The 10,672-nt window shown below is 55.1% G+C and overlaps 1 protein-coding gene across 1 annotated transcript in view; it reads right to left on the reverse strand.

Moving 5' to 3' along the window:
• Window positions 1-10,461, reverse strand: part of CACNG4 (calcium voltage-gated channel auxiliary subunit gamma 4) — a 56,981-nt gene extending 46,520 nt beyond the window's left edge. Inside the window, exon 1 of the mRNA XM_081027730.1 lies at window positions 10,147-10,461. Coding sequence (XP_080883856.1) covers window positions 10,147-10,366 — 220 coding nt within the window. The 5' untranslated portion in view covers window positions 10,367-10,461. The remainder of the gene's footprint in view (window positions 1-10,146) is intronic.
• Window positions 10,462-10,672: the final 211 nt, after the last annotated feature.

The following is a 10,672-nucleotide window of genomic DNA, read 5'->3' on the forward strand; positions in this document are numbered from 1 at the left end:
AGGTTAAGGGACAAGCAGAAGAGTGTCCAGATGGTTAGTGGCAGAACTAGGACCAGTCCACAGGCCTCCTGACTCCCAACCTGATGTCTCCGTATCCCTGCCCCGTCCGCCTTTATCACAGCCCACATCCTGGGACACTGGACGTCACAGCTATAACCGCAGTGCCTGCCGGGGAATGGGATGAGAGGACAGGCAGCCTGGGTGGCTGCCATGGGGGCTAGACCCTATTTCAACTCCTAATTGACAGCCCTCACGTTCTGATTTGATGGTTCACAGAAGCCATTCAGTGCGGTTCTGCCTCTGAGAGGTGAGGAAACAGTGCCCTGTTCTCTACTGGCCCGAACATCCTTGGGGAGGCTCAGCTTCTCCATTCCCACACTCTGGAGGTCAACGAGCTGACCTGGAGCTTCATTGAGCTCAGCTGCAAAGGTTGGGCCACTTAATTCTTCTGGGAAAACTTCCAAGTTTCAGGAAATATGGAAATGGGGAGAAGGCAATCATACCTGGACGATCTATGAGGTACCAGGCACTCTGAGGGTATTTTGCATTGTTTTCTCCAATATAACCTTTACAACAATCCCAGGGGTTGATTCGGTGATGACTCTACTTTACGATGAGGGTAAGCGGAGATCAGAGAGGTTAGGTGATTTGTCTGAAGACATGCAGCTGACAATTGGCAGAGTCTGTACTCAAACCCAGATCTTGGTTTTTTCTCTCAGGCTCTGGAGCTGGACTTAAGTCAAGAAACTTTCCCAGGCCTTTCCACACTCAGAGATGGGGCAGTGGTGGGGAGGAGGAGGGACCAATAAACAGCATTTGCTAAGCACCCCTGGCTCTGTGGACTTGGCACGGTAGGAAACACAGAAGGGCTGGACGCTGTGACAACAGGGGCCTTGGAGGTCTGCTCTCCTTGGAGGTGGGGGAGGGGAGGATACGTAGAGAAGGGGCAAGAGCAGCCCCAGGTAAAACCCAAAGCCCTTATAAGCCTAGGTACAGTGGAGGCCCTTGTGGCTGGGGGGACATAAATGCTTGAGGAGCCCAAAGAAGGAGCAAGCTGGGGTTGGCTTTATAAAGAAGGTGGCTTGAAGGATGGATAGAAGTTTGGGGGGGGGAGTAGAAAAGGGGGTGGTGCTTTGGGGGAGCAAAAACAATAGAGGACTCTTTAGACCCAAGCACATCTCTGGCTCCAGCACCCCAACAGGACGGCTCCCTGCCCCCATCCTGGCTCCAGGGCAGTGGGAGGGGAGGGACAGAAGGCCTGATGCCAAGGCCAAGCAAAGCTAAGTGTGAAGCCACAGCCTACAGTCCTTGAGCCAGCAGAGAACCTGGGGTCTGTGAGGGGAGGGACTGTCCGCTTTGCAAATACCCTGGAGCTTCACTTAGAGGGTCATCTGGATGCAGCAGAGACACCAGGGAGCCCTGGAAATGCAAAGGGGCAAGGATATCTAGCTCCTGCCTGGATGGCGGCCCAGTGATGGATAACCTTTGGGCCTCTCACAGCCCCCGTGTGTTAGAGGTTGGTCCCTTGGCCACACCCAGGAGCCTGGTGGAATACAGAGGCCAGGGGCAGTCCCGATTTCCCCCAGCGTTCTCTGAACAAACTCCATTTAGGGAACACCTACTCTAGCTGTGTGCTGGATACTTTCACATTCACTGCCTCATTATCCTATTTTCCAGGCACGTGAACAACTCAGAGAAGTTAAGTAACCTGCCCAAAGCTACACAGCTACCTGGAAAAACTGGGATTTCTCTCCCCGAAACCTGGCTTCTCTAGAGTGTTCATTTCCTTTTATTATATGTGCACTGTGACTCTTATATCTGGTCATATTCTTCTCTCTGTCTCAGCCCCCAGAAAGCTCAGAGACCAATCTATGGAAACCCACCTCTGGCAACCCAGCCAGCCTTTGTAGCAAGCCTTTTGTGCACTAACCAGACTCAACCATCATCTTATTTGCCTAATTTTATTTTAACTTCCATTCCAGTCCCTCACCTATTTTGTTATTTATCTGGTTCCTTCCCTCCGTTCTCTATTTTTCAGTCGGAGGAAAAAGAACTAAACAGAGTAAAATCATGTGATATAATTTTCACAGTTTCAAAAAGTTTTCATATGAAGAAATTGATATGTTAGAAAACAATGTGCTCGGTCTGGTGCCAAGTCCTGACTTGCAGTGCAGAAAAGATGGTCTCACGCAGCACTTCCCAGAATGTCATGGGGGTGATCAGCAAGAAAGATGGAAGGCTCCTGGGGTCCACCTAGGCAGGCCCTGCCTGGCCAATCGCTGGGAGGGTAGAACCAGTCTGTTGTCTTTTTGAAGCTGTTTCCAGCAGAGCCGGCCCGTGCACACACTCACAGAGGATGTTCCTGTTGGAGGACAGGGCTGCCTCTGTGAGTGTGTGTTCACAGGTTAACTCTGATGGAGCTGACGAACTGTGGCAGAGAAAGGCCCACAGGGAGCGCGTTCCCTGTCCCTCCGCATTTCTTGCTGCTTACCCCAGACTGTGGTGGCTGCTTCTTCCCAACCTTCACCCAGGTGCTGCTGGCTCCAGGAAAGGGGTTGCTGACAGAGCCTTAATCAGGCAGCCCCCCACCCACTTCTGTCTGCTCTGGCTCTGTTACTAACAAGCCATGTGACCTGGGGGACATCATTCTGCCTCTCCTGCTTTTAGTGTCCTTTGCTTACAGAGTGTGAGGATCGGGTTACATCAGCTGTTCTCATCCCCAGGGGGGACACATGCTAGGATGTCACAGGCAGGGTGAGCTGGGTCACCTGCAATTCATTACTCTTAAGGATGGAATGGAACGGGCACAATCTACGCCTCTAGTCACCCAGAGCAGATAACAGGTCATCCCAGGAACAGAGATGCTCCTCTTACTTGCGATTCACGCCTTTTCTAGAAGGAAAGACAAATGAGTGGTGTTCCTACCAGCTACCAGGAACTGGGTCTGCCCCTGCCTCCACCTAAATGATGCTTCCTTTAGAGTGGTTCTCCATGGGGGACAATTTTGCTCCCCCCCACCCCAGGGGACATTTAACAATGTCTGGAGATATTTTTGGTTGTTACAACTTGGTGGGTAGGAGGAAGGATGCTACTGGCTTCCAGTGAGCACACTCCAGAGATACTACCCAACACCCTACAACACACAGGAAAGCCCCAAACACAGAATGATCTGACCCAAAATAGTACCGAGGTTGAGGTATCTGCTGTGAGGGGCAGTTGACAATGAACCCACACACTTGGGACTGTTAGGAGTTATGATTCTCCTGAGTTATGCTCTACACGTATAGTTCTTTCTGGCACTGCTTGGCTGTGGGGGTGTTGGATAGTAGTGTCAAAAACTGGGGACCCCCAGGGGTACACACTTGATTTCCTTTTCCAATCCTGTTCCTTCATGTTCCCAATGTGGAACAGAATTGGAAGGAACATGAAGGAACATGAAGGAACAGAATTGGAAACTAACTTGCCAGCTGCCATAGCCCAAAATCCAGGCTGTCATCCTCGAGTCGTCACTCCCTCCTCCCATCCTGCCCTTCATTCCTTCTATCTCTGCTGCTGCCCCTTGGTCCCAGGTCTCAGTCTGGTCACTTGCCATAATGTCCAGACTGGTTTCCTGGTGGCCTCCCCTGCTGTCCCGAATCTCCATTCTCTACATACAGTCACAGGATCTTTTAAAAACATAAATCAGATCACTTTTCTCCTTTGCCCAAAAGCTCCCAAAAAGGTGTTTACAGGACGCCACATAAAATAAAGCAGGCTCTTGACTCTGACCTTAAAGCCTCTCCGGGACCCCCGCCCTCCACAGTGATGCAGCCCCACGCACCCCACTGAGCTCCTCTTCCTCGCCCACTCCCTCCATCCTCACCAGGTTCTTTCCTCCTTGGCGTCTTGGCTTTCCTTTTCCTCCTCCCGGAAGATCTTCCTCCAGTCCTTCTCTGATAGCTCTTTCCTGTCCCCTCGACAGACAGCATCCTTCCCTAGCCTCTCCCAGCTTAGCCCCCTGCTCTGTTTTCATCGTAACACTCATTAGTTTCTGGAAGTGTCAGCTACCCCAGTAGATGTCGGCTCCAGGGGAGCAAGGACCATGTCTGTCCTGTCCACCACTGTGACTCAGAGCCTCACACGTCTGACACAGAGCAGGTACTCAGTGAGCATGCATGTATGCATGCATGCATGCATGAAGGAATGAACAGAACTGTGTTCGGCAGGCAGGTGACTTATATCCCTTATGTGTGTGTCTTAGCAGAAAAAAGGTTGAGAGCCGCTGAACTAAGTAATCTCAAAGGCTCGTCCAGCTGGAGAAACACACCCCTCCTCCTAGGAGCCCAATCAAGGCCACGATGAACCTGGTTCAACTGGAAGTTATGGCTCTCCGGGGCTCGTGTGGCAGAAAGTCAGAGGTGGGAAGAATATTCCACATCAGCCAGGCCCCACTCTCAGATGAGCAAACAGAGGCCCACCAGGCTCTCTTCCATAGCTCCGGTTTGGCTGTGCTGTTCTTGCCTCCCTCACCTCTGAGACCTTGGATCCGATGGCCAGAGGCCCCTAGTACTCTACGCTTCCGTGACTATGTCCTAGAAACTCCCAGAATGGAGGCCTTCTGAGGGGACTGACACAGGAGGTATCTTTTAAAGAGCTGCTTCCTTCCTACTGAGCCTTGCTGCAGCCTCAGATAGGCGGCTCCTCCAAAGTTAGCTCTGTGGTGGGGCCTTGAAATCAGATCTCAGGCTGGGGTCCACCAAGATCCCCAGCTTCTCCCCACTAAGTCAGGGGGTTCCAGTTAAAAGGAGCTGATTTTTTCTTATGAGAGAAAGCAGTGAAGAGCAGAGGCGGGTGAAGAGACAGAGCAGGGCATTAAGGGAAGTTAGACACAAGAAAGGACTGCCAGGGCTCCTTCCTGAATGATTGCAGACTGAGCACCAGCTATGAAGCAGGAACAGGAAGGGAGACCACCCCTGCCAAAGAATGAATGTTTGTTTGTGTCCCCCGCCCCCCCAAACCCATATGTTGAAGCTCTAACCCCAACCGTGTTTGGAGCTGGGGCTTTTGGGAGATGACAAAGTTTAGATGAGGTCCTGAGGGTGGGTTCTTCATGATGGGATTAGTGCCCTTATAACAAGAGACCAGAGAGCCAGCTCTCTGCCATGTGAGCGCACAGAGGGAAGGTGGCAGTTTGTAAGCCAGGAAGCAGGCTCTCACCAGACACCAAACTGGCCGGTACCTTAATCTTGGAATTGTGAGAAATAAACGTCTGTTGTTTAAGCCACCGAGTCGATTGCATTTTGTTAGGGCAGCCCGAAATAACGAAGACAACACTCTTTCCTGCCCCTTCCCAAATCTGTGTGGTCCAAATAAAGGACAGCCCCTGACTGGTGGCAAGCTTGGCTCATCGATGCACTCTCAGCCAACATCCGGACAGCAGAAGGCATCCTGACACAGGCGCTATGGCCACGCTAAGCCTCATTTTCTACATTATAAAAGGCAGATAATTAATATTTACCTTGAAGTGTTGCTAGCAATTACGCGAAATAATGTAAGTCCTGCATGAAGGTCTTCAATAAGTGATGGCTGTTATTATTATTAACACTAGAGGGCAAAGGAAGGCCTGCGGGTGAGGTGACTTGCTGTCGCTGTGGGAAGGAGGCTTGCTCTGGCTGCTGTCACCCACCGGGGCCTGATTGGACAGGCTGCCCGTGGGTTACTGCAGGAGAAAATGAAAGCAAACACAGACAGGAAAGGTTCTCAGCCCGGTGCCTGGCCTGGAGCTGGTGCCGAAAGGATGTTATTTGGATCAAAAGCTCCCTAATGGTCTGATATCAGGAGTGTGGCTTAAGGCAGAGCTTCCCAGCTGATCTGCCATGAAAGGGTTCCAGGTGCTAGAAGAGTGAGCCCCCACCCACCCTGAGCAACCAGGCAGGGAGTGGGGGCTGGAGCCCTGGCAAGTCATTAATGACTGTTCTCTCCCGCCCCTCACCCCAGGGGGCAGGAATAATAGTTTGTTTTTCTCTGTGTGCCATGGTGTGAATAGTCTTGGTATACTGGTGTGAGATATGTTGCCCAGGTGAGGGAGGTGGGCATGATTGGGGCAAAGGACCCTCTCCCTCTCAGGGTCCAGAATCTCGCTGCACCTTCCCCTGCCAGTGCTCAGGACAGAGCTGGCATAAAGCAGGCACAGGGACCACCCCTGGTATCAAGTTTAAGGTTCTGACAGAGCTGCAAGTACGCTGGGGGCAGCTTCATCTATGGCTGACATGAGGGCATGCAAAGGGCACGGTGCTGCTGACGCTGAACTTTGCCAGCGCCGTTTATTCTGGGGCCAGAGCTCTCCTGATGACAGCACCGTGACTGGGTCCCTTGTGGACCCTGGCCTCTAGCAGCCCCAGTGAATGCTCCGGCACTAACAGTGAGTGTGCATGGGAGCTTTGACACGCTGCTATGAGCTCTGTCATCTGGGCCCAGAGTCGCCTCTTCCCCTCCCGAGGTGTCACAAGGTCTTCAGGCTCTACCATACAATACATGCTCCACAATGCTTGCTTACGTTGTACACCTTGTCTAATTCCAAAATGCATTCGAGATTGAACAAATGTTGGTAGGCGATACCTTTGATTGAAACATCTGCAAAGATTTATTACTCCTTTCCTATGTCCCTAGCCTTGGGCTGAGTGTCATCAAAGAAAAGAATGAGTGGGGGTCTCAGGGAGGGAGGGAGCAGATGGCTAATTGTGGTTTGGGCAGGCTAGTCCAGAACATGGTGGAAGGAGAGAAAGAGACAGAAAGATAGATTGAGAGAGAGAGAAACACAGACAGAGACAAAGACAGAAATGGAGAGGAGAGGAAATGAGAGGAGAGGAGAGGAGAGGAGAGGAGAGGAGAGGAGAGGAGAGGAGAGGAGAGGAGAGGAGAGGAGAGGAGAGGAGAGGAGAGGAGAGAAGAGAAGAGAAGGAGCAGGTGTTATGCAATTTGAGTATCAGTTGTACTTCTCACTTCTAAATGCCTAATCCAGGCTGCCGCCAGCCCAGCCTCAGAGCTGGGCTCCACAGCAGTCAAGTACTTGGTTCTATTTTTAATGGCAACCCAGCAGCTGTTTGAGAAAGAGCAGGATGATAAGGTGGGAAGAGCTCTGTAGTGAGACAAAGGCTCAAATCTGGCCCTGCAGCCTCCTACCTGGGTGCCGCTGGGCAAGTGCTTTACCCTCTCTGAACCTGTTTCCTGCCTAAAGATGCGGGTGAAGCAGCGCCCTCTCAGGGCATTGTGCGCATGCCATGCGGTAGCGGTAATGTGAACAAGGCTCTGGGCACTTGAGTATTTTGACACAGGTCCAACAGAGGGGCAGAAGGGGAAGACCCGGCTTTGGAGGGGCACAAAAAGAGACTGGGGTGATGTCAGCCCTGGTGGGGCTCGGAGCAGCCTCCAGCTATCCCTCTGCGTGCAGCCCTGCCAAACTGCATGGATGCTTTACATCCATCCATAGAGGGCTGGGCTCTCCTGGCCTGGCAACATCATTTATGGGAAACAACCAGGAAACTGAATCCGGTGTTTGTGAGTTGCCAGCAAACCCGCCATCACAACTGGTGCTTTGTTAGCTGCCTCCTGCAGTATTTCTTCAGTTTCCGCTCAGAGATTTGATCTCCTTCTCTCTCTCTCTCTCTCTCTCTCTCTCTCTCTCTCTCTCTCTCTCTCTCTGTAATGCATTGGGGCACTTCGCTAGAGAACAGGTGGGAATAACGCAGTTTACACACAAACGCCAACACTGAGGTGAAAGGGCCTCTCCATGCCTTCAGGTAGTGGCCTGAGGTTAATGTGTTGTCCGAGTCTCAGCCTGGACACTGGCTGGCAGGTGGTGGCATCATAGGTGTCAGATGGCTGTCAGGCTCCGTGATGTGCTTTTATGAGATAAGCTGGCAGTTTCCACCCAGGTTGAAGGATGGTCACGACGATTCAAGCCATGACAAGGAATCCTGAACCAGTTCTCCCAGCCCTTGGTTGATCTAAGGATATTCCAGTGCTGGGAGGTGGCCTGGATTGGCCCTCAAACCCCTGAGTTCTGGAGGCTGACTGAGGCATTGGTGAAGTCCCCCAGATGGCGATTCTGCACCCTCCTTCTGCCAGCAGAGCCAGCTGCCCAGATCAGCTTGGGGCTCTCCTGATGAGCACATCAATCCTAATTAGGGTGAGCAATTAATAATGGAGGCAGCAAAGCCACTCTGTAGAGGCCAGGCTTGCGGGCCTGGAGGACTGAGTTCCAATTTCCTGGGAAACTGGAAGGCCTGGGGTCTCCATGCACGTTTGGGTGTTGACAGGGGTATGACTTACTATGCCACATGGACAGTGCCCAGTGGAGCCTGTGAGGGGGCACTGCAGCCCCTGCTCTGTGTCTAACTCAGGTGCCATAGCAGGTAGTGACGTGGGTACATTCTCCGGATGAAAGGAGTAGGTGTTCATGATCTGAGCAATTGTACAACAAAAATGATGTTTTTCAAAAGAAACGAGGAGGGTGTGATCGTGGGCCCACCAATCCTTTGTGCGGCTGTGTTTCCCAAACTATTGATTGCACATTACTGCTCCTAGAAGACTCCACTTAGCCCTGGCATTAAGCTTCAAACTGCAAAGGGCAAAGCAACCTAGTTTGGGAGAGGATGTGGGGGGCAGAGGTGGGCAGGATTCCAGATGAGAACAGGCATGGTCTAGGGGGAGAGAAAGGGGGCAAGTTGGATCTCACCAAGCCCACCCAGTTTTACAAAGCCTCTTTTTAGATGACTCCAAATGCGGCCAGAAAAGGGCCATCTTTTTAAGAGCTCCCTGCCAACCTCCACCAAGATCCAACCACGCGGCTGAACTGTTTGCAGGGGCTGTAACTAAGGTAAGGAAGGCTAGGTGTGTGGGAGAACTTCCCCAACAACTGATGGGCGGAGTTAACACACGGGAAAAGGTTACAGAAAAACAAAGAAGAAACTGTGTCCAAGGATTTTTGAAAGGAACTCTCTGCCAACTTCCTCCAACCTGTCTCCAATTTGAAAGCGAAGACCAAGAGGCAGACACGTTCACAACTGGCTGGGACCAGACGGCCCCTCCACAACCACCTGTTAGTTCAAGTCCGTAGCGGGGCGGGCAGGCACCCGGGAGGCGCTGAAGTCGGGCGCATTTCGCCACTGAGGGTACCTGGGGCCCTACCCCGGAGGGAGAGGTCCCCCCAGTCCCAGGGCACCCAATTCCGGCACCTGAAGGCATTCCAACCGTACCACACCTACTCACTACCCGGCCTCTTAGCGCACCTGGGGTCGCCGCGCCCCGCCCCTCCTGACCTGCCCCGGCGGCCACGCCCCTTCCAGGCTGTTCCTGGTCCTCCGGTGGCCCCTGCACACTCTAGTTCTCTGCGGAGGTCTCCCGCATCCTCCTTGCCCAGGGGCCACCACGGAGGGCTCGCTGCCCCAATCGGAGGGCGACTGGGTGTCGCTTCCCTCCCCTCCACACCGAGCGGAGAGGAGCGGACAAGTAGCCCCGCGGAAGAGTAAGGGACGGAGCAGGGTCTCGGCGGCGTTAGGCTCAGGCGACACGACACCCCCCGCCCCGCTAGGAGCCCAGCTCCCACCCCCACCCCCACCCCTCGGTCTGGGCCTGGAGCTAGCGCTGAGCGGTCCCGGCGCTCCCCGCCCCCGGCCGGCCCCGCCCCAGGATGGCCAGTTCCCATAGCAATCGCACTGACACCGGTTGCCAAGCAACCCCTCCCCCTCCTCCCTCCCCTCCTCTCCCCATCGCTCCCCCCAACCCCAGCCTCCTCCCGCCCCCTCGGCAGCCTCCACCTCCCCCGGGGGCGCCAGCGCGGCCCCTCGGGATCGGTTCGGTGTCCGGCAGGGCGCGCGCGCGTGAGTTTCGGGGTGTTTCATTGTGTCTGTGTGCGAGGGGGTGTGCGTGTGCTAGTGGAGAGTTTGTGGGATCGGTGTGTTGGGGGGGTCCCCAGCCGGGAGGGACCCCGAAGTGATAGACAGCTGGCCGCGAGGGGACCCGCCCGTTCGCTCCGGCTCCTTTGTGTCTCGCGCGGAGTCAGTGCCGCGCCCACCCCCTGCCCGGCCGGCGCCCGGGGCCGTGTGTGTGTGTGTGTGTGTGTGTGTGTGTGTGCGCGCGCTGCGGGGTTACCGGGGCCAGCCGTACCTTCGATGCAGCATACCCTCCACAGCCCCGAGTGGGTGAGGTCGCCGCGCGCGCGGCGGGGCGGGGGCCCGTCGTCCATGGTCAGGTTGGTGCCGTTGCAGATGTGCGCGCTGGAGTAGAGCCAGTAGTCGGTCCCGATGGCGATGGCCATGAGCGAGAAGGCGGCGAAGGCTCCGGCCGTGGTCAGCAGCATCTGCAGCCCGCGGTCGCATCGAACCATGGTGGGCGCCTCATAGTCCGCCGCCCGCCGGCCCGGCCCGCCGCGCCCGCCCGCCCTCCTCCCTGCACGCGCTGCTCCGGGGGCGCCGGGGCTGGGGGGCCGAGGGCCGGGGGGCGGCGCCGCGCTGCGCGCTCCAACCCGGCGCCCCGGGCGTGCCTGCGCTCTGGCCGCGCCGGGGCTCAAACTCCGAGGCGCGGCGGCGAGGGAGGGCTGCGCGGGCCGCCCGGCAGGTGGGCGGCGGCGACGGGGGCCCCTCCCCCCGGCCCGCCCTCCCTCCGGCCCGCCCTCCCGCTCGGCCCGCGCCTC

This window comes from Rhinolophus hipposideros (genome assembly GCF_964194185.1).
Source record: "Rhinolophus hipposideros genome assembly, chromosome: 20".
Lineage (NCBI taxonomy): Eukaryota > Metazoa > Chordata > Mammalia > Chiroptera > Rhinolophidae > Rhinolophus > Rhinolophus hipposideros.